Raw genomic sequence first — 21,197 nt, 5'->3', positions numbered from 1 at the left:
ATAAACAATGGGTAGTGGTAGGGCAGAAAAAAATGCAGTAGAAATTTATTTCCTCTTCTTTCTTGTTAAGTTTGTCTAGTTTCATAATGTCAGCCTGGAAGGTGGGGTCCTCCCCAATTTTACAGCCAAAAAGGACTCTTAGCTTCTACCATTTGTTAAACTCTAGAAGGAAACATTCCTGCTCTTCCAAACCTTATTCAGTCCAGACTGACCATGGCCCTTGCTTGAGGAGACTCTTATGTGCATGCCAGTTAGTTTTGGCTTTTTGCAGTATCAGAATACAGCACAGAAAGAAAGAACAAGTCCTTAAGGTAATGTTAGCATGTGCTCTTTCACAGAATGTTTGAGATTTGCAGATCTGTAAGAATATGCTGTATGTATATGGTAAGAAGTGAGATGCCTGACCGATGGTATAATTTAGATCTCTCATTTTCCTCTGAAAATAAGGAATATATTATTTGCTATCTTCTTTCATGATGGCAGCAGTTGTTTAAATAACTGGTGTTCCTAATACCGATATGCTTTATATTCCCTATCTGAAAAATATGGTTGATAGTGCCATTCCTACAGATGATGGGCTGACATTTCCAAAATAGTTTGTATAAGTAGTAAATATTACTAGGAATATCTAAATTAGCCACTTTGTGGAAACTGAGAAGAAAGCTTTGACAGCATGGGTAGATTTCAAGTGCAGCAGTTACAGATTTGTGCAGATGAGCAGTCTAATTATAGCAGCTGGAGAATGTGGATTTCATGTCAATTATTCATTCCTGAGATAAAAACTACATTTTTAATATACTTAAATGTATTTTGAGGTTTTATATTGCTATCATTATAGACATCCATTATTAGTCAACAAAGAAAGAATGCTCTTGTCAATATAAGAACTGTTTACTAGTAAAAAAGGCTGATAGTAATTATGATTAGAAGTTCTACAGTAGAGGTTACACAAGCACTCACTGCAACTTCAGAGCTGCTTATTTGATTGTAAGGCTGCTGAGGAGAAATATAATAAAAAGAACACCTTTTTCTAACATATGCATTCCATCCCATGTGTCAGTCACATGAATAGGAGGGCTACTTCAAAAGCAGATCATCTGTAACACAGTTTTTTCACTAGAAAACAAAATGGAAATGTAAAAAAGGAAAAATAAAGAAGGAAGATTATTTCTATCTTCATATAATGACAGTGATTGAGCCATGTTCACACCAATGCAAAACTGTTACTAGGTAGCAGACAGTAATCATAAAGTTGCCTTCATCCATTTCACCAAGGAAAGGTCCATCTCACTTGTGGAGACTGGCCTTCTTCCAGCTTCTTAAACTTTGGTATGTGTTTAATGTGTACCCAAACATTGTTTTTAAAACTTCTCAGATGTATTTAGAATAGAACAAAAATAGCTATCCTTAGGTAAATGATTAGCACTTTGTCATCAATGTGACTTCTCATGCAAGTAAGTGTTCTTTCACATGAACTAGGCCAGATGTCATAAAGTGCAAAATTAACATTATCTGATTATGATTTCAGCAGAATGTATTTAGCATGGAAGATGATTGTTGGAGTTATTTTCGTTCTTGTAACTCAAATATAACTAAAACAATCCCCTTTTAATGTATGTAGCATTTTTATGTCATTAACATTACAGTCTACCTTCTCTCATATCTTGAGTGTATTATTAAGCTTTCGGAATTTGTTCATAATTCTTATCTTTGCTATCAACTGTTTTTTTTTTTAATAACTGTGGGGTCCATTCATGTATTTATCCTTTTTTTATGGTATTAGTATAATTTGATATTCACATTTAGGCAAGATGTAATCTGGGTCAAAGAGATATGAACAGCATAAGAGTCCATGTATTTAGCATAAAAATGTAAGAATCACGTGGGTGGCTGGTTGCTTGTGCTTTGGAGGCAATTCCACTAAATACAATTTTTCTGAGCTAATCTACTTTAATCAGGCTATGCACCCAAGAGTGCTGATGGTTTACAAATGTACACCTGGTTCTGGAATAGTCTATGTTCTAAATATAACGTTCCTGAGAATACATTTGTGTCCTGTGACCAAATTGTAATCGCATATGTTTCACATGTTTTGCTGTAGTTAAATTTCAGCTTTTCTTCAGCATTCTGGACTACTCCCCAGTGAGTGCTCCAGAGATCCTTAAGAGAAAAAAGAATTGGGGTTTCCTAAGGTGTCAAATACTGTGGTTTTATTGAGCAAAACATCTCAAGCTGATAGAAGGAGATCAAAATGCAATATTACAACATTAGCCCGTGGGAAGTGAAGCAATAGCACAACCATCAGGGACCAGGGCCAGAGCCATATGCAGTGTTAACTTGGGACAGGCGTGGTATTGGATTAGAGCCCTCTATTTTTATTACTCAGTTCAATTACTATTATGGCAGTTCTCCCAAGGCACTACTTTTATCCATTTTTTCTCTTTTTTCAGATTATACTGAGTGATAATAAGAAATTGGTCCCTGTCACAATAATCAAACAAAGTAAGTTTGTGCATTTTTAAAAATGTATTCTTATACTCTGCAAGGATAACTTGAGACTAAAATGAGTGTCAGGGCAATGGGATGATGTCCTGCAGCTACTCGTATAATAACATAAACACAGGATATCAGTTTCACCACAATTAATATGCCAGGGGAAAGAGATGCACAATTAGGAGACGATGTAGAGGAAACAGAGTTTGCAGTCTTTTAAACTGAATGTAAATACAGAAAGGATTAAGGTGGCATCTTCATCTGCAAATATGGAGAAAAGGTTTTTAGAATGCTGACATTTGTTTCGGGTGTGGTTTTTTTCCTATTTCAGTTTTGTTGTTGTTGTTGGTTTTTTAATTAGCTTATAATATGCCTGTGTTGTCTCCACAGTTATTCAAAATCGGACACAGTCAAAAGCACCAGATAGTTCTTCTCTCCCAGGAGCAATATTAGGTGACTAGAAGATATTTTTATTATTTCTCTTAACTACTGGTTGAAACTTAGAATTGCGCAAATGCTTTTAATTTTCCTGATCTTAATTGTTTTTCCTTGCATATCAAAGGGTATTTTGCAGCTGGTGCAGACAATATTTGTTACATTTTATGGTGGTACAGATGGTTCAAGAATGCTGTTGCTTAAATGAAGTAGAATCATTTCATTGCCATTGTATTTAGAAGAAGACACTGTCACTGTTTAAGGAGTTCTTTGATACTTCAGTTGAAGTTCTGTGGCAAAGATCTTGTTGAGATGAGGGATTGTTCTTACTGGGCTTTTAAGGTAGCACAGTAACATCACATCTACAGACGCAAACCTGATACATTAAACTACAGAAATCTTGCAATTAGAATTTGATGTTAGATCTCGGGCATTACTGTTTCCCTCCAAGCCATTCAGTTTCATGCTTTATGTTCTTGTTTCACCTATAAGAATATGCAATATTGGCTTAGAACACTAAACCAGGGGAAAGTCTATCATACAGTGTGGTGAACTACTGGTCTGCCTGAAATTTCCATGAAAGGCTCACTGCACCATGTACCTTGTGACCAATTTATTCCTGGATTAATTATTTATTCCTTTATATATTTTCTGTGACTGTGTAACTTTGACTGAAGTTTTCTTTGTGTGAGTTTCAGAGTATTGATGTGAGTCAGACACACACATACTAACCCAGACTGGTTAGTCTTGGCTCACCAGGCAGAATCTGTCCCAGTATCTGTGATGGTGCAGTATTCCAGAGTTGTGTGCTCCAGTGTCAAATGGTTTCCAACTCTGATAAATCATGAGATGGTGGTGATAGAAGGAGTGGTATAAAAGGGAAATAGCACCAAATTGGAGAGATAATTGCAGGATAGAACAAATTAATTTTCCAGATATTCAGACTGAACTCCCAGTTGTTCAGTAGCAGTTACTGACGTATCTCAGAGAGCAGACTGTGTGCTTTCATGACTTCTGGAATTAATGGCATACATCTTTCTCTGTAGTGCACCTTATTGTTCCAGGCCTCAATGAAAGTCAGCAGAAACTTCCTCCTCTCCTGACAATAGATGACATTCCTCAAGCATCTAGGAAAAAAATTGGTAAGCAGAAATGCTAAACAAATGCGAAATGCTGAAAACTATTTTGCACTGTGAAAATAATGATTCATAAGTCATTAAATCCTTGCTGTACATTTTATTTTTAAAGTATCTTTTAATGAACAAAATAAAACCAAAAACACATGAGTTTAACATAGCTTGGAGTGATTGTGCAGTGGAAGTTTATTGGGTCCTAAAGGTACTCAGCTGTCCCCATTTATCCATGTTGGCTTACTTAGTCAAACTAAAGTGGGACAGAAATAAATCTGTGGTAAAAGAGAGCAGATATATCTTTGTAATTACTCTCTAATGTCTGTTCTTTTAGCTAAGAATGAAACTGGAGTATGGCCTGCTGAATCCAAAACACCAGAAGTTCAAGAAATCTCCCCACAGTCCCTTCCAGGTAATGAAAATTCTGTTTTTAGAAACTGTGGAATTTCTTTGCCAAATACATAAACTAAAATGAAACCCAACTTTGTGCTATACAGTTAAAATAGTAGTTGGAAAACAGGAGGATACGTGGCTGAGTTAGCAAGGAGTGGTAATGTGGATAGAAATCTGAATCTGATTTTGGACAAAAGTTTCAGGTGATATAATTATTAGGTTTATAAAACTACTTAGAATTAGAACCATACTTTGTGGCATGATAGATGCCTTGAAATTTGAAAACTGGCAAAGTGAGGTTTTTTGTGTAACACCAACTACTTTATGAATTTGTATGACGAATATAGTCATATATTTTAACATGTTCAGTCTGGGGGCGGGGGAGGAAAGGATCGGAAAGAGCTGAATTGTTCAGAGTCAAATGATGAAGATCACTTATCACCCACTTTATTGACCCACATTTCAGAATTGTTTAAGAAGGAATATGCCTATCTTCATTTTCTCTAGTCTGACTCTTATCCTATAACTGAGTCGAAGCCTTGGTTCTGCTGTCACAAGAGACAACAGCTGGCTTCTGCCACCTTCTTTGCTGAAAGGAAGAAGGAATGCCTGAACAGTGGCAAGAATTTAAAACTAAAAAGGAATTTGAGGAAACAATGACCAAAGGTTTACTTTGGTCTGGTTTAGACATATTATGTGATCTTGCTGGCATTACTGTCTTCTGTCTGTCAAGTCTTTCCTGGTTGGATGAAGTAGTGTAATGTGGTTTCTTTGACATCACATGACTCAGACAGATACTGCCCTCAAATATGATTGTGTTTATTTTATTCCTTAAGTATATTAAAAAATGCTATGCTTAACTTCATCATAGCACCTTAGTCTTAAAAAAACCCCAAAGCAGAATAAAAAACCCTTCAAAAATACATAGGGCATTAAAAAGGTGTAAAGAAATGCAGCAATATCATGTAATCATTGACAGCAGATCAATGCTGATCAAATTCAGACTAACTGATCCATATTTTTTTCTTTTGTTAAAATGTTAGAACTTTATTTTCTGCTCAATAGATATATTTTCCAAATTTTGCTTTAAACCATTCCTTCCTATCTGCAAAACCTTCATAGGGATGGCTCTTTTCTGTTCATCCTAAATATTAAGAGGGGAAAAAATGACGCCTCCTCACAAGAATTTATTATCAGAGGACACATTGAAAATATGTGGATCCTTTTCAGAGAGCTGTAAGGAGTCTTTTTAGGTTGTTTGATTGGTTTGTTTTCTCTTACAGTTCAAGGTCTCTTGTGGAATTAAATTTTTTTACTATGTTACTAGATTATTTACCTTGTTTAAGTAACTGCTGTTTAAGAACTGGCAATCTGGAAGTGTATTTTCTAGAACTTTGCCATTTTTTGTAAAAGTGAGAACTGAATACATTTGTATGGTTCGTTCTCTGTCAGAATCCATGTCCTCACATCTCAGCCCTCAAGCTTGCATTCGTCTAATCAAAATGTGTCATTCCTTGTTGATGGAATGTATTGGTTAGTCAGCTAAAGAGTGTGAAATGTGGCAGCTGGGGAGGAGAGCGTTGGTTCATTTCAATTTCCTTTCCTTTCCTTTCCTTTCCTTTCCTTTCCTTTCCTTTCCTTTCCTTTCCTGTTTATGTACCAACATGTACAATTTCTAACCATAAACAGTGCCATGTCTAGACACAGCACAGAATTGTGTGTTTATGAAGTTGGAGAAGTTTTCATTACTCTGGTAATAATTGGCAAATACTCTCTTTCCTTGTAACAATTTAGTAATAATTTTTTACAACTAAACACATTCTTATTGCTCTCACACCAATAGTTACTTACTGAAATATTTAGAATAATTTTCATCTTCAATTTCAAGCTTCCTTTGTGGTTTTGCTTCCATGCCTTTTTTTTTCCTGTGGTGACCATTCTTTTCAGATATTATTTGTTGATTCCTTTCAGATAGTATTTGATGATCTCAGCACCAGTGCCTCATGTTAAAGTAAGAGTATGTCACTCTCCATTGTGATTACAGTATTCAGTTAAAGAGAAAAAAAAAGAAAGTCAGGAAACAGGGAAGTGAAAATAAATCATTTAAAAGAAAAATGTTCAAGTGTAATTCTGTCTTGCCATGGAATATGGAAAAATAACTTGTCTGGCTAAAATGCTGAAGTATACTTTTATGAGTAACTTAGGTGAGAGATCTGAGCACCAACCCTTTGCAAGGGTTGCATTTAAACAGTTTAGTCTATAGACATAATTAATTGAGTTTAGCAATAGGATCTACTTCAATATATTTAATTCAGACATTGCTGTTTGAAAAATCATACTGGATTCTTTGAGTAAGGCATAATAATTATTTGCTGTGGAAGGTTTAAGGACTGGTGCCAGACTGGCAAGAGCACAGTGATTTAGCAGGAGCTCTGTGCTGTAGCAGCTGTTGTATCATCAGCCACGCTAGAAGAGAAGGGAGCTCCAAGTATTTTGGCAAGCAGTCTATCTGAAAGGCTCTGTGGGCTGGGCTGCTCTTGTATACCACTGGCTCTTCATCAAAGGGTGTGTTCTGTGATGTGACACAGTTTAGTAACTTTTTTCATGTATTTGTCTACCAGGCATTCCATCATTTTCTTTATTTCAATCGTCCCCTCCCTTGGCATGCATTTCCATGGAAAGACTTGTTAGTAAGCTCTTTCATTCTTTGTTTTTGCCAGGCTTGTTACAATATCTTCCACTCAGGACTAATTTATTCTTAACACAACAGCTCAAATCTCTGGTGTTTTCCTCAATCTTTGAATTGTTGTCTAATATACCTCAAACTACTGCTGAAACTTTTTTTCTCTGCTAAATGTGTCTTTCTATTAACTTCACAGGGAAGTTGGAGCTCACCAACCCTTAGAAATACACATTAGAGCCCATTAGACCAACCCTCAGAAATACACATTAGAGCACATTAGTCTTAGTTTCTCTTAAAAAAAAAAAAAAAAAGAAAAGAAAAGCAAAAAAAAAGAAAGCTAGTTATTTATGTGAGGGGTTATACTACAAATTTAGTGAATTAGATTTGTGAAATACGGAATAGGCTTGAAATGAAAAGTGCCACCTGTGACTCCATTAACCAGGGTTAATGTTAAGTTGAAATAACTCCTTTGCTGCCACATCTCCCAAGTCCTGCTCCTCCTGTCCTCCTTCTGCCCTCTGAAGAGTTCCCCTTGTGCTCACAGGTATATCAGGAGTGAGATTAATGTTTTCATCATAATGTCTTTCACCATTATGAAGATGAAAAGAGAGTCAAGAGAAATCAGAGGAAACAGTTTAAGAAGCATTGCTTGGCTGCATTCTTGCTGTATTCCATGCTGTGATGATAAAATAACTTGGCTGTGTTGATGCTTTACTTTGCAGACAGCCTTGAACCACTACAACAGGCTTAGCTTACCTGCTGCCCTGGAATAGTCAGAGACATTTCTCTTTTCTCTAGTTTAGCTTTCAGAGCCTAAACTTTCTTCTTCCTGTATCTTCTTTTTAACAAAAATATCTGTCTTATTTTCATGTCATTCCTACAATGTTTTGTGCAAAACTGAGGGCTTGGTTTCTTTTGTTCTAACTCTAGGCATGTTTTGTCTTGCTCAGCTTGCTCAGCAAAGAAACATTTCATCTGTGTGTAAACCCTCTGACCTCTAAAAAAGAAAAAATTCAAAATATCATGAGTTCTGTATTTGCTTGTGTTAGGGTTTTTTTTCATTATTGCACCTCACCAACAAGAAATGTTAGATTTTGAACTGCTCCTGAGGTACAGGTAGTTAGTTGTTGCTTCAGTATTTCTTATGAGTGAATTCTCTCCCACAAGTTTCATAGAGAGAAATGCTCTGCCTTCTCCGGACAATGAACTCCTCCTTGCACTGATGGCAGTGACAGCACTGTGACTGGCTTAGAAGATAAACTGAGCCATAACAAATGGCATCTGTAAGGGCTTCAGACTGTGTGACACATACTCCAATCTAGAAAATAGTGTAATTGTCATAACCGTAATATCGTCCAAATCCTACTATTTAGAATTGGGAAACAGTACATTTTATTTTCACTAAATGAAATAAGAAGCTTATAAACCTCTATGATCAGCTCTTGCTTGAAGTGTGTTAAGTAGATTGTGGAAAAAGCTTGGAGAGCATGCAGGAAAAACCAAAATGTCTTCTAATGTGTCTCAAAAAGAAAGTGATCTTTTATTAAATTAATACTAAAACTTAGTGCTATATTAATGCCTACCGTCAATAATAAAGATCTCTTCCAAGTACTAAATACTGTGCAATTTGCTCTGTGGAGTGCATTAATGTTCTTGTGGCATTCAAGGCTGAGACCTTACCATTCTGTGTTCCATACCCATAGGCCTTGGCATTTTACAGTCTTAGATGACCAATTCTGAGTACTGCATGACTGATTAAACACCTCTGGGATCTCCAGCAACATGCAGATGAAAGAAGTGACCTTGACTTACTATTGGCATTAATCGTGATATGAAACAGCTTGCAGAGTATATTAAAATATGGCCAGCAATTCAGTTTAGGTGCATTTAATTGCTGTTTAATAAACTGCCTGTGTATTACTCTAAAAATGTACAATTAGAAGAATGAATGGAAATCAAAACCTATTCTATAACCTAACAAGTTTTATAATTACTAGAAAATTGAAAGATCTGGGATATTGCAGGTGAGTATTTATTATGTTCCTGAAAATCTTTATATTAGAAGGATTAAAAACCATTCAGAATATTAGGGAAAATATTTGTAAATATTTTGTGTAAATTACTTTGTGATGTAATGGATCTTGTTTATAATCTATATTAATGAATTTAAGAGGCTGTAACAGAAGTACAGTGTGAGTTTCTGACCTTAACTTTGCTGTTCATTACTTTTATTTTCTTTTGTTAATATAAAACTGCAGCAAAATAAATCTAAAATATCATATAGATTTCACATCTGAAAACAAAAATAAATATTAATCATGACGGAGTTGAACTGCTGTAGAAATCATTCTAATCATGTGGTATGAAATGGTGACAAGAAAAACATCAGTCTTTGAGTAGTAAATCAAGAGAAGTTCAGGGGGATTTTAAATTACATTAAGCTTCTTTCTTCTAGCTCAGGTTGAGAAAACACATGGACCTGAAGATTTTAGATCAACACCTAAACCCAAATTGGTTCCAACTCAAAACATACCGGGTAACTAATTTTTCTGCTTTTTACATTCTTTCTGCATTAAACACTTGTTTACCTTCAGCAGAATTTTTCTACTACTCGCTGCATCCTCTTTGTGTTGGCTCCAAAGGAAGTCCTGATTAAATATTCTGGTTTCTTTTGTGGTTTCAGTGACTAATACTGGAATGAATTGTAAAGCAGGGTGCACCTAGCTCTGGCTGAACTGTGGCCTTCACAGATTTCACTGTGTGATTCTATTTGATTTTTGAAGTTAATGCTTTCTGTCTATGTGATCTGCATGTTTGACATAACATAAAATTTCCATCTGTAAATTGACCTCAGTGATAGAATTTAAATAATTAACACTTTGATTTTCTTCTGATTACAGATTCATTTAGGTAACACCTACAGCAATGAGTAAGAACAATTTTATATAGTATGTGATGGGATATAACTGCATTTGCCTTGAAGGAAAGAGAAGCTCTACTGATTTTTTAAATTTTTTTATCTCAATGTTGTATGGTTAGTTTTGTGATTTCGTGTAACACTTATTTAGTTCTGTTATTCAGAATTCTAAATTCTCTAATGTTGATTTTATTGCTTGTATTTTCTTCCCTGAGCCATGAAAAATTATGAGGACAAATCTAAACTTGAAGTTGTATTTAATTATATTTTTTTTAAACTTAGATTTTTCTAAAGCTAGCCTGCATTCAGGAGGATACATGATAAAGGGAAGGACCAGGAATGTTTGCAGGACTGAAATGCAGATCTTCCCATGAAGAGGACTGCTAATGCTCCTCAATAAATGCATTCTACACAATCCTGTGGATTCACATTAATGTCTTACTTGCACTTTTTTCTTTTTTCATTTAAATTTGACAGCAGGTTTCCAGAATTTACTGAAGTGAAACCAGCAGTCAATCTAATTTCATTTTAATTTCTAATTGCCTTTTTTTAACCATACAAACTTTCCTTCATTTTGCTATGTTTCAAAGATTAAAATATGAAAATTAATCAAGATGGATCATTGATTAATTTTAAACTAGGTGCTCATAGTTACTGACAGATGTTCATTGTCAAATTCCCACAATTGATGGATCTTTGTTTAACAATTAGGGAAAAAAGGGCTTCCTTCATATTCCCCATAGCTTTTAAATGACAATTTATGTGGTTTTTTTTCTGTAGGTTGGAACCACTTTTTCTTTTTTTATTCTCATCTTTTCATTCTCATTTTTAATTCTCATCTTTTTCAGGAGTGTGTGGTCCAGAAGCCAAATATAAATCCATGTTGTGCCTTGTATTATTCTTAATTGAGAGACGTTTTGGTTCTTTTTCTTATTTCTTTCGTAGCTTCTAATGAAATACAGCTACTTCCTTCTGGATCCAGAATACCTGATGCTCCAAAAAGTCCATTGACAGAACTTGGTAATTACTTTCTTTGTAAATATGAGTAAAAACTTTACTGAAAAATTATCTTCACAAAGCTTGCTCCAATAAGAGAAGCAATGTAATTAAAACAGTAACACACAAACGTCTTATATTGTGCCCTTTTTATGGCACTATGTGCACCCCTTCATTACATAATTGGACCCTAAACTTAGTGCTTTGATGCTTGTGTTGGTGATGAGAGGGGATTTCAGCAAGTTATGAGCATCTGGAGTCCTGTGCTGGGAAGAATATGATGTTTGTGTCGATGCTTTCTTCTTCCTCCCTTCTTTCTCTCTTCTGCTGGGAGACATCTCAGGTGTGAGCTCACTGCATAGGGGACCATTTGTGTGTGGTAGATATTATTTCTGTGTCCTTGTTGTTACCCTAAGCTAATTTTTGTCCAGTTCCAAGTGTTCAGTTTTTACAGCTGATGTTATGAGCTGTTTGTGACAGGGGGTGTCCAGTGCCAGCCTTAGTCCCACCTCTCATCATCTCGTGCCTCTGCTCTCTACATTGTACCTCTACATTGTACCCTGTGTCTCCCTTTCTCAAGACCTCTGATTTCATAACAGGCCTGTATTTTCTCTGTGTTTGTGTTAAAATAGCTCATTCCACCAGAACTGTTGCTTGTTGCTGCTTTCAGTATTAACAGCTATTACACTAGTTACCTGGAGGGCCCTTGGATCAGATGCATTTCTCTGTCATTAAGCATAAGTCAAGAAGTTATTATAGAATAATGCTGGCTTATATTGGACGGCATACTTTTGCTTTATCCAGTCTGCAAAATTTTAAAATAATTTACAGGAACACCTCTTAGTTCTTGAAATGCATATTTGAAGTAGGTTCTCAAGAACATGAAAATAATCTTCATAATCTGTTCTTAATTTGATAGATTTTTTTGACAGCTCTTTTCCAGATATGTTTGAGGGGATGGGAAGAGACATCTGGTTAAATCCAATTACCAGCAGCACTGGAAAAAGAGAAACACAATTATTTAAGAGCCTATTTGCTATAAATGTACTGAAAAAATGAAAATTGCTAGGGATGTGAAGTATTTTTTCTTTCTATAAAAAAAGAAATAATAATGTAATCCTATGTTGGTGTCAGTGTTAAAGGTGGAATAATAGCAACATTTGAGGAAAAAATAAGTGTTTTCATTCAAGTATTTATTATGGTTTTGTTCTCATGTCCTCCCTTCCCTTTGAATAGTTTCACTTGGCAAAAGTGGGATTTCATTATGTGAGGCTAGGCCCAGCCATTGGGTCAAAGGGAGCATCTGTGCTCTTCATGAAATCACTGTTGAAGACAAACATATTCTGTGTGAGTCAGGGCATGGTAATACAGAGGAGATTTCTCTGCACTGTGCCTCTGCATGCCTTGATCACCTGCTGTCATAAAACCAGCAAAGAAAGCAAATTTTATTTATGAAGTTCAAATGTGTGTGACCTGTATTCTGCCCTAGTTCCCCTGAAGAATTTTTTTTCTTTATTTTTCTATCTGGATTGTGCTAGAGGGAGATCTCTCCTTTGTTTTGTAAACTTCCTGTGTGGTCAGTATATTTTGGATTCAAATGTTTTAGAAAAGATAGCTTTGTGAACATGCCTTCAATGTTCTGAAGCCTTTGGGAGATCTCTTATAGTTCTTGCTGGGTGTAAAAGGATCAATAGAAGCTTTTGCCAAAAGCTGTGAATCATATGGCTTTTGTTGGCAGCGTTTTCTTCTCTAGAAATATAGAATAGAATGGTTCCATTTGCATGGGACCTACAGTGATCATCTGGTCCAGCTGCTGAGTCCGACTACATCAGGATAGTAACCCAGGATCCAAATTGTTAATGTGATAAGGTAGATTGAAGGTAAATGGGAAAGCAGATTCAATGTGTTAAAAAAAAAAGGTAGTTCACTTTTTGGCATGTATATTCATATTTCCTGTACTAGAAATGAATACTACACCTAATTATTTGAATGGGGGTTTTAACAGGAAAAAAAATACTTACTGACCAGTACACACAGCTAAGTAGGATCAGTAGCAGCACAGTAGTGCAAAACCTGCACATGGTGGAAGCTTGTTCATGATGACTTTTGGGTAAGAGTGCCCAATTCCATCTTGACTCCATTTTCATTAAAACACACTTCAGGTTATCCATACTTATCCATAGTGAAGAAACCAGAAGGTCTTTGTAATAATCCTCATCACAGATGACAGGTAGTAGGTGCTGTTACTAACTTCAACAATTATTTCACTAATTTCATTGTACAACTCTTCTCTTATCTTTTACCATTACAACTTATTTTAAAATAGTTATACATATTGCAGTAGTGACTAGAGACCTGCAAGTGGTGTGAATATCAAATGTTGTGTTGTAGCTGTCTTGCTGTGAATAAAATCCTCTTAAGTAATAAGGATTCAGCTTGATTAGATAGGGTATGCTAAATATGAATGGTGTAGAAATTAATGGAGCAAAGAGACATTCAAACAAAAAAACCCTTACTAGTTACAGTTGTAATTAGATTTTGTATCACTTGCCAAAATAGTCTGTCTTGGAATGATAAAATTTGTTTCATGTTTGCTCTTAGCTACTCAGAGTCCAGCCTTGAAATCCATATCTCCACCTTCTGCAGAAAAAAGAGAGATGGAAATGGGTAAATAGCAGATTAGTTCTGTGGGGGTTTTTTTTCCATTATCTTGGCATCATATAGATCTGCAAATTTTAATCTTGGCTACCAACATTCACAGAGAGCTGCTTATTCATCATCCTTGTGTCTGCATAACCTCCTGAAGAATGTATCTGTTTTTAGTTTAAAAACTGCCCAAAGATAGCATTGTCAGTGTTGTCATATCTCATCATTATCTTATTTCTTTCGGTTATAGCTGCAGCTCTTACCCAGAAAACTTAATAAGAGAGAATTCCTGGCTGGTTAAGAGTTCTTTCAAGCATGTGGCACTTGCATTCCAAGGCCAGAAACCTGTTTTTCCAGCCATCCCCTCCCCTTGTCGCAGCCATTGTCTCACATCTCACTTGAGGCCATCTGCCATCTTGCTCAGCTTAGTGTGACCATCCTCTGGAAAAGCACAGCCTTCGCTCAGCTGTTTGATGCTAATCCACCAAGTCACAGCTCTCTCAGCATTTTAAGCTTAGATTCTTTTTTCAGCTTTTGAGGAAAAACAGACTGTTTCTTCGGGATCCAAACCGTCCAGTACCATGGAAGTGCAACCAACCCGACCTGGTAATGGTTCTCATGAGGTTAATCCTCCTGACAGTTGGGAATTTTTGGTGCAGACAGTGCCCCTCATTAAATAGTTTGTTCAGTTTGATGTAAATGAAGAATAACTGTGGGCATGAAAGTACTGCATCAAGTATTAAATATCTTTATGACACTCTATGTGAAGTACTAAGCTAGTGATTCAGGGGTTTTTTCCATGTTTGGCAACAGCATGTAATTCTTAATTTTAAAAGTAATTTTGACTTACTGTAAATATCAAATTTAAATATGACTGTCCTCACCTGAGTTTCATAAATAGAATATCCTGATTTGCTGAAGAATTCTGAGTTGTAAGAGATTAATGAAAACCAAAGAAATTCCAACATATTTTGAAACTATCACTCTTTTAGCCTTTCTGTATAAACATAGATATAATTCTGCCCAGATTTCTAAACTGGCACTATAAAAATATATCACTGAAGATTCAGATGCTTTCTCGTTAATCCTAACAAAATTTCTATTATGTGTTTTTATTACTTTAAAGATGTTATTTGCCTGGGGCAACAGACAGTTTTCCAAAATAAGGGGAAAAAATAATAAAATAAGAGCCAGTTAGAAAGATTTCATTTCCTCAGCATGCCAATAGTATGCCTGATGAATATGTTTTTGGAAGAAATTAACATTGAAGGAAATCCATTACTAGGGGGGATTGATTACAATAGTCAGCTGTTCACATGTCTGACAAAGGCAGATTGTTTCATTTGGTCCAGCTCCTGTTTTGTCATCCTTTTTCCTTCTCCAGTTTTAGCACCAGAATATTATCCTTCCTGATCCTAGAAAAAAATTCCATGCAGACGCAGTTTGCTACTTTTTATTAATAGTATGTTCTCCTATTTTGATTAGCTTTGTATTTTCACTTTTTAACTCTGTATTTCACCTTTTTATGTGAATCTGATAAAAATTTGGTCATAAAATGCTTTATGCATTAATGCGTGTTTTTGGAAATAATTTTCAAGTCACAATCAGTCATTGTACATTTCAGACTACCTTTCTGTGGAACATAATATGTTAAGTATTACCTAGAAGTTTTGTCAGCTTATGAAGGAATATGATGTTGTTGCAGAAGGTTTCTTATCACTTCAAAACAACACAGCATTATTTTTGCTTTTATTTTCCAGTTTCACATGACTTTCTTCATGTTATTTCTACTCCCCAGACTTTTACATCTTCAGAAATACCAGGCACTGGTAAATTATAATAATATTCTTTCAAAAGTCTTTTGATTGGTTGGTGATGAAAAGTTTGTTGCTGCCTCCGTGTTGATGATTTCAGACAGCCATTGCATACCACTCGCCTTGGGTGCTGCCCTACATCATATTTTTTTCAACTCCTGTATCACCATCCTCATTCCTGTGATCAGGCAGAGCACAAGTTTAAAACAAGTCTGTAAGTAGCTTGCGGTATGCAAGTATGATCAAAGAGGTGTGTCAGGAAAAGATTTCAATTTTGCAAGGCTTAAGGCTGTTCCTCTCAAGTAAAATACCATGCTTTTTAATGATAAGATTTTTCTATTTCTTTTATCCTGTCAATTTTTCACATACAGTTTGCTGTGATTTTTTTTCCTATGTATTGTCTTAAAATAAGTAAGTCAACACAACTAGGGCCAGACCTTTCCAACTAAGCTATACTTTGAGTTATAGCTTTGGGAATAGCTTGTTTTTCCTGTAGCCTTAGGTAGGTGAGAATGCCCAAGTTAACATCTTCAGCTAAGTAATTAGTGATCGTATTTGAAACGGAAAAGGAGGTTAATTTTGAAATAAATAAGCAAAAAATAATAAATGCTTTGCAGAGCAGTGGAAAATAAAGTTTCTCTCCATCAGATGTTCCTTCTTAATTTACTTACATGAAATTATTTCTCAGGTTTGGTTGGTTTTTTTGTTAGGGTTTTTTTTTTGTTTTGTTTTGGTTTTGGGTGTTTGTTTCTTTGTTTATTTTTGATTTTTTTTTGTTTTGTTTTTGGTTTTTTTTGTTGTTGTTTTTTTTTAAGAGCATCTAGAGATAATACTGATTTGGAAATATCCATGCCTGTAATTACTACAGAGCTTCAGCTGTTAGAATGGCATGGGGTAAAATTCAAAAGTTAACTTCAATATAGTTTCAAAATTTTGTTTTCTTTTTTTTTATCCTTGCTGCTATTTTTGGAAGTTTTGCATTGCTTTAGTTGTTACCATCACAGTAATTCATGCACTTATTGCTGTTAACTAGATTCTCATCTGCACTCATTATTCATCATTGTAGATGAAGAATCAGGGGCAAAGAGGAGAGTTCCCTTAAGTTGGCTGTGTTTGCTTTTTCTCATTGTTAAAATTCCCAGCTATGGACCTGCCTTTCTTAGTTTTGGGATTTTTTTTTTTCCTGTGCTGAGAGAACTTAGTTTTGAGAGGGAATAAAAAGCTTACACAGATTTCTGTGAAATGTTTCCATTAAAAGTCTAGTCCCCTAACTACTTTCTGGAACCAAAGGTGTTTTCTTACCATCTACCATGGTAAGAAAATGTTAAGATTATACAATCTTAATAACATAAGATTACAATTAATAACATTAAGATATAGAATCTTAATAATCTTAACAATATGTTAAGATTATTAGGTAATAAGAATTCTCATTAGTATGAACAAAATGGTTTCCACATTGACTTCCACACCAGCCTAACAGTCCATGAGAGTAATGGCAGAGTAATGCCCAGCTGACTTGCAAGAAATTTTCCCTGTGCTTCAATTTTAACAAAGCAATACCTCTTTGCAAAGTCCTGAGATATTCAGGTAGCTCTGAGACAATTAAGCCTTTTAACACAAGATTATCTTTCAAGATTTAGGTGAAAGGAACCCTCTTTCTTCAAGTGTCACAACATCTGGCATGCCAGAAATGCCACCAATCTCAGCTGGTAATCATATCTGTCTTCTCTGTAGTTCTCCTCACATCTAGGCAGCCTCTCAAAAGACACAGCAATGCTTTGCTAAATGAAGGATTTATTCTGACTTGCTCTGTATAAAGCTGGAGAGACAGAAACTAGTTGCACCTGCTGCAACGTTTGAGACATTTGAAATGAAAATTGCAATGATAAGATTAAATTTTTTAATGTTGTTAAACAATTACCTTGTCCATATTTTCTTGTGAAGGTTCGTTTGTATAGTTGGACACACACACACACACACACACACACATAGATATATATATATGCATGCATATGTGGAGGCCCATCATTGTTAGGAATGGTTAAATAAATGTTAACATTTCCAATTTGCTCCTTTTGCACATTGGAAAAGCTCCTCCACAGGCAGAAAAAAGATTTATCTACAATTCTTAAGCAGGTGCAAACACTTTGGTTAGTGAGTCATTGAGTGTTGCTAGGAAAGGATTGAGTCAAAGAGAACTGAACAGAAGGATTTCCAAAGACTGGGAATATCAAAATATCCCAGAGGAATCAATCAGCACTATTTCCTTACTGCCATCAGCTGCATCCAAGGACATGTTTGTAAACTGTCACAAGTCTTGCCTGCCTTAAACCTGAAACCACGCCCAAAGCAATGGCCAAATATGCACGGTAGTAGTGAGTACACATAGTCCAGATTTGACACTAGTTTATGTATTAGGTTGCGCATTCTCCCTGTGCAAAATTAGGATAACAGGGTATGATGAGATCACTTGAGTAAAGGGACTTGTTTTCAGTGCACAAAGTGTTGAGTTGTACAAGTGTAAGATGTGTTAGAATTCTGTGGAAAATATTGCTTTTTTTCACTTGCTTGCAAGCATTTATATAAAGAGAGATATAAACATTACACTGTGTTTTATTAGTGTCAGGGACAGTAATTTCTGACCCATAGAATGAAGGATTTCATTGATTGTAGGGAAAAGTGAAATCAGATCTTAAATTCTAAATACATAAGTGTGATTCTTACTTGCCATGTTACCTCTGCAAGAACTGTTAGAATCTGTCAAGAAAGTGTAAGGAGTGGTTTGGTGAATTGGATATTTTGGCATTTTTCTGCTGATGTAGAGCCATTTAGCCACTGAGGCTCAGGGAGTATTGTGTTAGTTGCAACCACCGCAAGACACTTAACTGCGGGTTTGAGTCACGGGGTACTGGCAGGAAAGGGCAGGTGTGGCCCTAAATACAGACTTCTAGGGTGTTGTACTGCTGGTGCTGCTTGTACTGCTGTGGCAAGGCTGAGTGCATATCTCAAGATCATTTCTGTGTCTGACCATAGCAACCGGGAGACCAGATCTGGAATGGACCTCGTCTGCTTCACGGGAAACCACAAGGATGGGTAAATAGCCAGCGATTCCCTCCTTCACTGCTTACTTTGGCCATGCTCTTCTCTGCAGCGATGAGCCTCTGCAGATGTGCTGGTGTCCCAAAGAGTGGCTCAGAGATGTGGCTGGACCTTTATGGCTCCTCACTAAAAACCATTCTACCTGTAAATGTTCTGGGGAACCATGTCTAGGTTTGCTCTCATGCCTTGGCTGCCAATGCCAGTTGAAAGGCAGCATTGTGCCACCACCATGGGCAGTGGAGCTGTGACATGGTAGCCTGGCCCAAGCAGGGCCACGTCCCCTTCTTTATTGCTCTGTCTTGATGTGACCTGTGTGACAGCAGCCTGTGTGAGGACCTGAAGGCAGTGTCTGTGTTTGATCTTAGCCGCTCGAAGACCGAGGCCGAAGTCCACCACTCCTTCCTCCCTGGCAACTCAAGAAACTGTGATGGGTAACTAGCAACAGCCTTCTTTTCCCATTGTCTGCCATCCCTTTCACTGCCCATCACGCCTCCCACCCCAAACCACCTGGCATCCTTTGTCATCTTCCGTGGAGAGGATGGAATCCTGTTGGTGCAGCTTGGCTTGCCAAAGCACTTGCCACACCGGTTCTGCAATTCTCTTGTTTGATCCCACACTTTTTCCATGGCCGATGAGCATTTCCTGCAGGAAGCACGTGGCATACTGCAGAGGGACCACATTGTTGCTGCTGGCCCTCAGCTGCATTCCCCTGCTTCTTTGTGTTTGGGTGGTAGATCTTGCTTTCTCTGTTGCATTCAAACATGACAGCGTTCCTATGACGCAGACCCAGCTGGGCTGCCACAAGAACACAGCAGAGCAGCTCAGCCGCCCTCCAGGCATTCCTTGGGCAAGGCTGCGCCTCTTGGTTTCCTCACCACTGACATTCAAGGCGGCTGGTTTTCTTCTGCCCATGCCTTTCCATTGCCATCACCTGGAACTGGGAATGCTCTGCCCTGCTGCTGCTTTTGAGGCTGTGTTATGTTTTTTTTTTTTTTAAATTGATACCTCATTTCAGTTTTTGGTGAATATTGGTAAGTTTCTTCATGGTTTAAGGCACTGGCAGCCTCTGGTACTAACAATATTTCTTCCAGATCTGACAACTATGCAAAGCAGCAGTGTCCCAAGAGATATTGTGCTTTTAGCCAGCCTGTTACTGCTCTTGGGCCTACATTGGGATAAACCTTCAGTGTCGATATAAATGGGGCCATACGTGCAAACCATATTTAGTTCAGGCATTGCCTGTGGCACTTATCAACAGTGGTGGAGATGCGTGTGGTAACAGCTTCTTTCACACTGGCAGGTGTGCAAGACCAGTCCTGTGTCTTTGCAGTATTTTGTGGCCCATGGGGTAACAAAGTATTGCATGAGCAGGCTGGTGTGCCTAAAATCTGAAGCTGAGTGCAAGTTAAAAATTTAATGAACAATAAAAAGTGACTTGGCACTTTTTTCTGGAGCAGTCTTGCTTTCATATCAACTGAGATATTCATACACTTCAGGATCTTTTCCAGGGAATTTACATTCCCTACTTTGCTTTACTTGAAGTAGTTTTCTGAGCTTTCTTGTTTTTATAGTGGAGAAATCAGATACTTGTAATTATAACAAGGAATATAAATTTGGCTGGCCTAAGGATATTCATTTCTGTTTCCTTGCCTGGTGATGTTGTCTGAATCACTTTTTATGTTCTCTTATTTTTGCCAAATTTTTAAATTGGATTTTTTCCAGTGTCTTCATCTCATAAATTCACTTTCTCCTTGACTCCTCTTGGCCACTGTTCGTGTACTTTTTCAATCTTGCATTCCTTCTAACCACATGGGAATTTTTTCCATATTCCTTGTGCCATTCTGTTTAATTTTTTGCATTATATTTTTGTGGGTTTACACATCTTTGCATATTAACATCTTTCTTTTTAAAATTCTGCTAATTTTGCAAAAATTTTTTTTCTGTTCTTTATTGTTTGTACTCTAAACCATTGAGTACATGGTTGCAATGATGCAATGGTGTGATGGTTCATGTATTTTTTAAATAATAAGCCACCATTTTTTCCAGCCTCACATGACTTCCTTCATGTTACTTCCACTCCCCAAACTTCTACATCTGGAAAAATGTCAGAGCGAGAGACTGGTAAATGGCATTTATTTTATACCCTATCCTTGATTTTCTTGATATTCAAGTGCAATTTTTATGCCTCTTATATATCCTCTATTTTTAATGTTATCTCCAGTGGTCTTTCATTTGTTCATTACGGCTTCATGTTATTTGTAGTAATCACCAGTGTATAATTAGGAGTTCTAGCCTCAAGTAAGTTATCCTGATACTACCTGGCACTTTCAGGCTAGTATTCTCTTACTGAAGGGTGGTTCTGATGCGGTCAGTGGGGCAGAATTTAGCACTTAAGAGGAAACCCTCAGGCTCTGATGAATTTTGGAATATCAGCATAACAGTTATCCTTTGCAGTGGGAATGTTTTTCTCTACCTAGTAGACACATTTAAAGAGATCCGCTGGTTGGTCTTTGGTTTCCTGTTTACAACTTTTTGAAGTAGTCTCTGATATTTAAAAGGCTGCTTCAGTACATAATTTTGGTCCTAAA

The 21,197-nt window shown here is 36.6% G+C and overlaps 1 protein-coding gene across 5 annotated transcripts in view; it reads left to right on the top strand.

The window, feature by feature from the left end:
• The window catches only part of LOC121351528 (ABI family member 3 binding protein), a 136,523-nt gene that overhangs the window by 46,021 nt on the left and 69,305 nt on the right, over nucleotides 1–21,197 (top strand). For 2 of the 5 annotated variants that reach the window (XM_041463728.1, XM_041463727.1), the window contains exons 7-17: nucleotides 2,451–2,502; nucleotides 2,884–2,946; nucleotides 3,975–4,070; nucleotides 4,393–4,470; nucleotides 9,590–9,670; nucleotides 10,997–11,071; nucleotides 13,649–13,714; nucleotides 14,225–14,299; nucleotides 15,454–15,522; nucleotides 18,544–18,603; nucleotides 18,975–19,040. In XM_041463728.1, coding sequence (XP_041319662.1) covers nucleotides 2,451–2,502; nucleotides 2,884–2,946; nucleotides 3,975–4,070; nucleotides 4,393–4,470; nucleotides 9,590–9,670; nucleotides 10,997–11,071; nucleotides 13,649–13,714; nucleotides 14,225–14,299; nucleotides 15,454–15,522; nucleotides 18,544–18,603; nucleotides 18,975–19,040 — 781 coding nt within the window. The remainder of the gene's footprint in view (nucleotides 1–2,450; nucleotides 2,503–2,883; nucleotides 2,947–3,974; nucleotides 4,071–4,392; nucleotides 4,471–9,589; nucleotides 9,671–10,996; nucleotides 11,072–13,648; nucleotides 13,715–14,224; nucleotides 14,300–15,453; nucleotides 15,523–18,543; nucleotides 18,604–18,974; nucleotides 19,041–21,197) is intronic. The other 3 variants (XM_041463731.1, XM_041463730.1, XM_041463732.1) reach the window with 2 other exon arrangements.

The sequence above is a fragment of the Pyrgilauda ruficollis genome, unplaced genomic scaffold, assembly GCF_017590135.1.
Source record: "Pyrgilauda ruficollis isolate IOZ18807 unplaced genomic scaffold, ASM1759013v1 scaffold17, whole genome shotgun sequence".
NCBI classification, from domain to species: Eukaryota; Metazoa; Chordata; class Aves; order Passeriformes; family Passeridae; genus Pyrgilauda; species Pyrgilauda ruficollis.
Note: the sequence above shows the minus strand (reverse complement) of the source record. Positions and strands in the feature narration are given on the sequence as shown.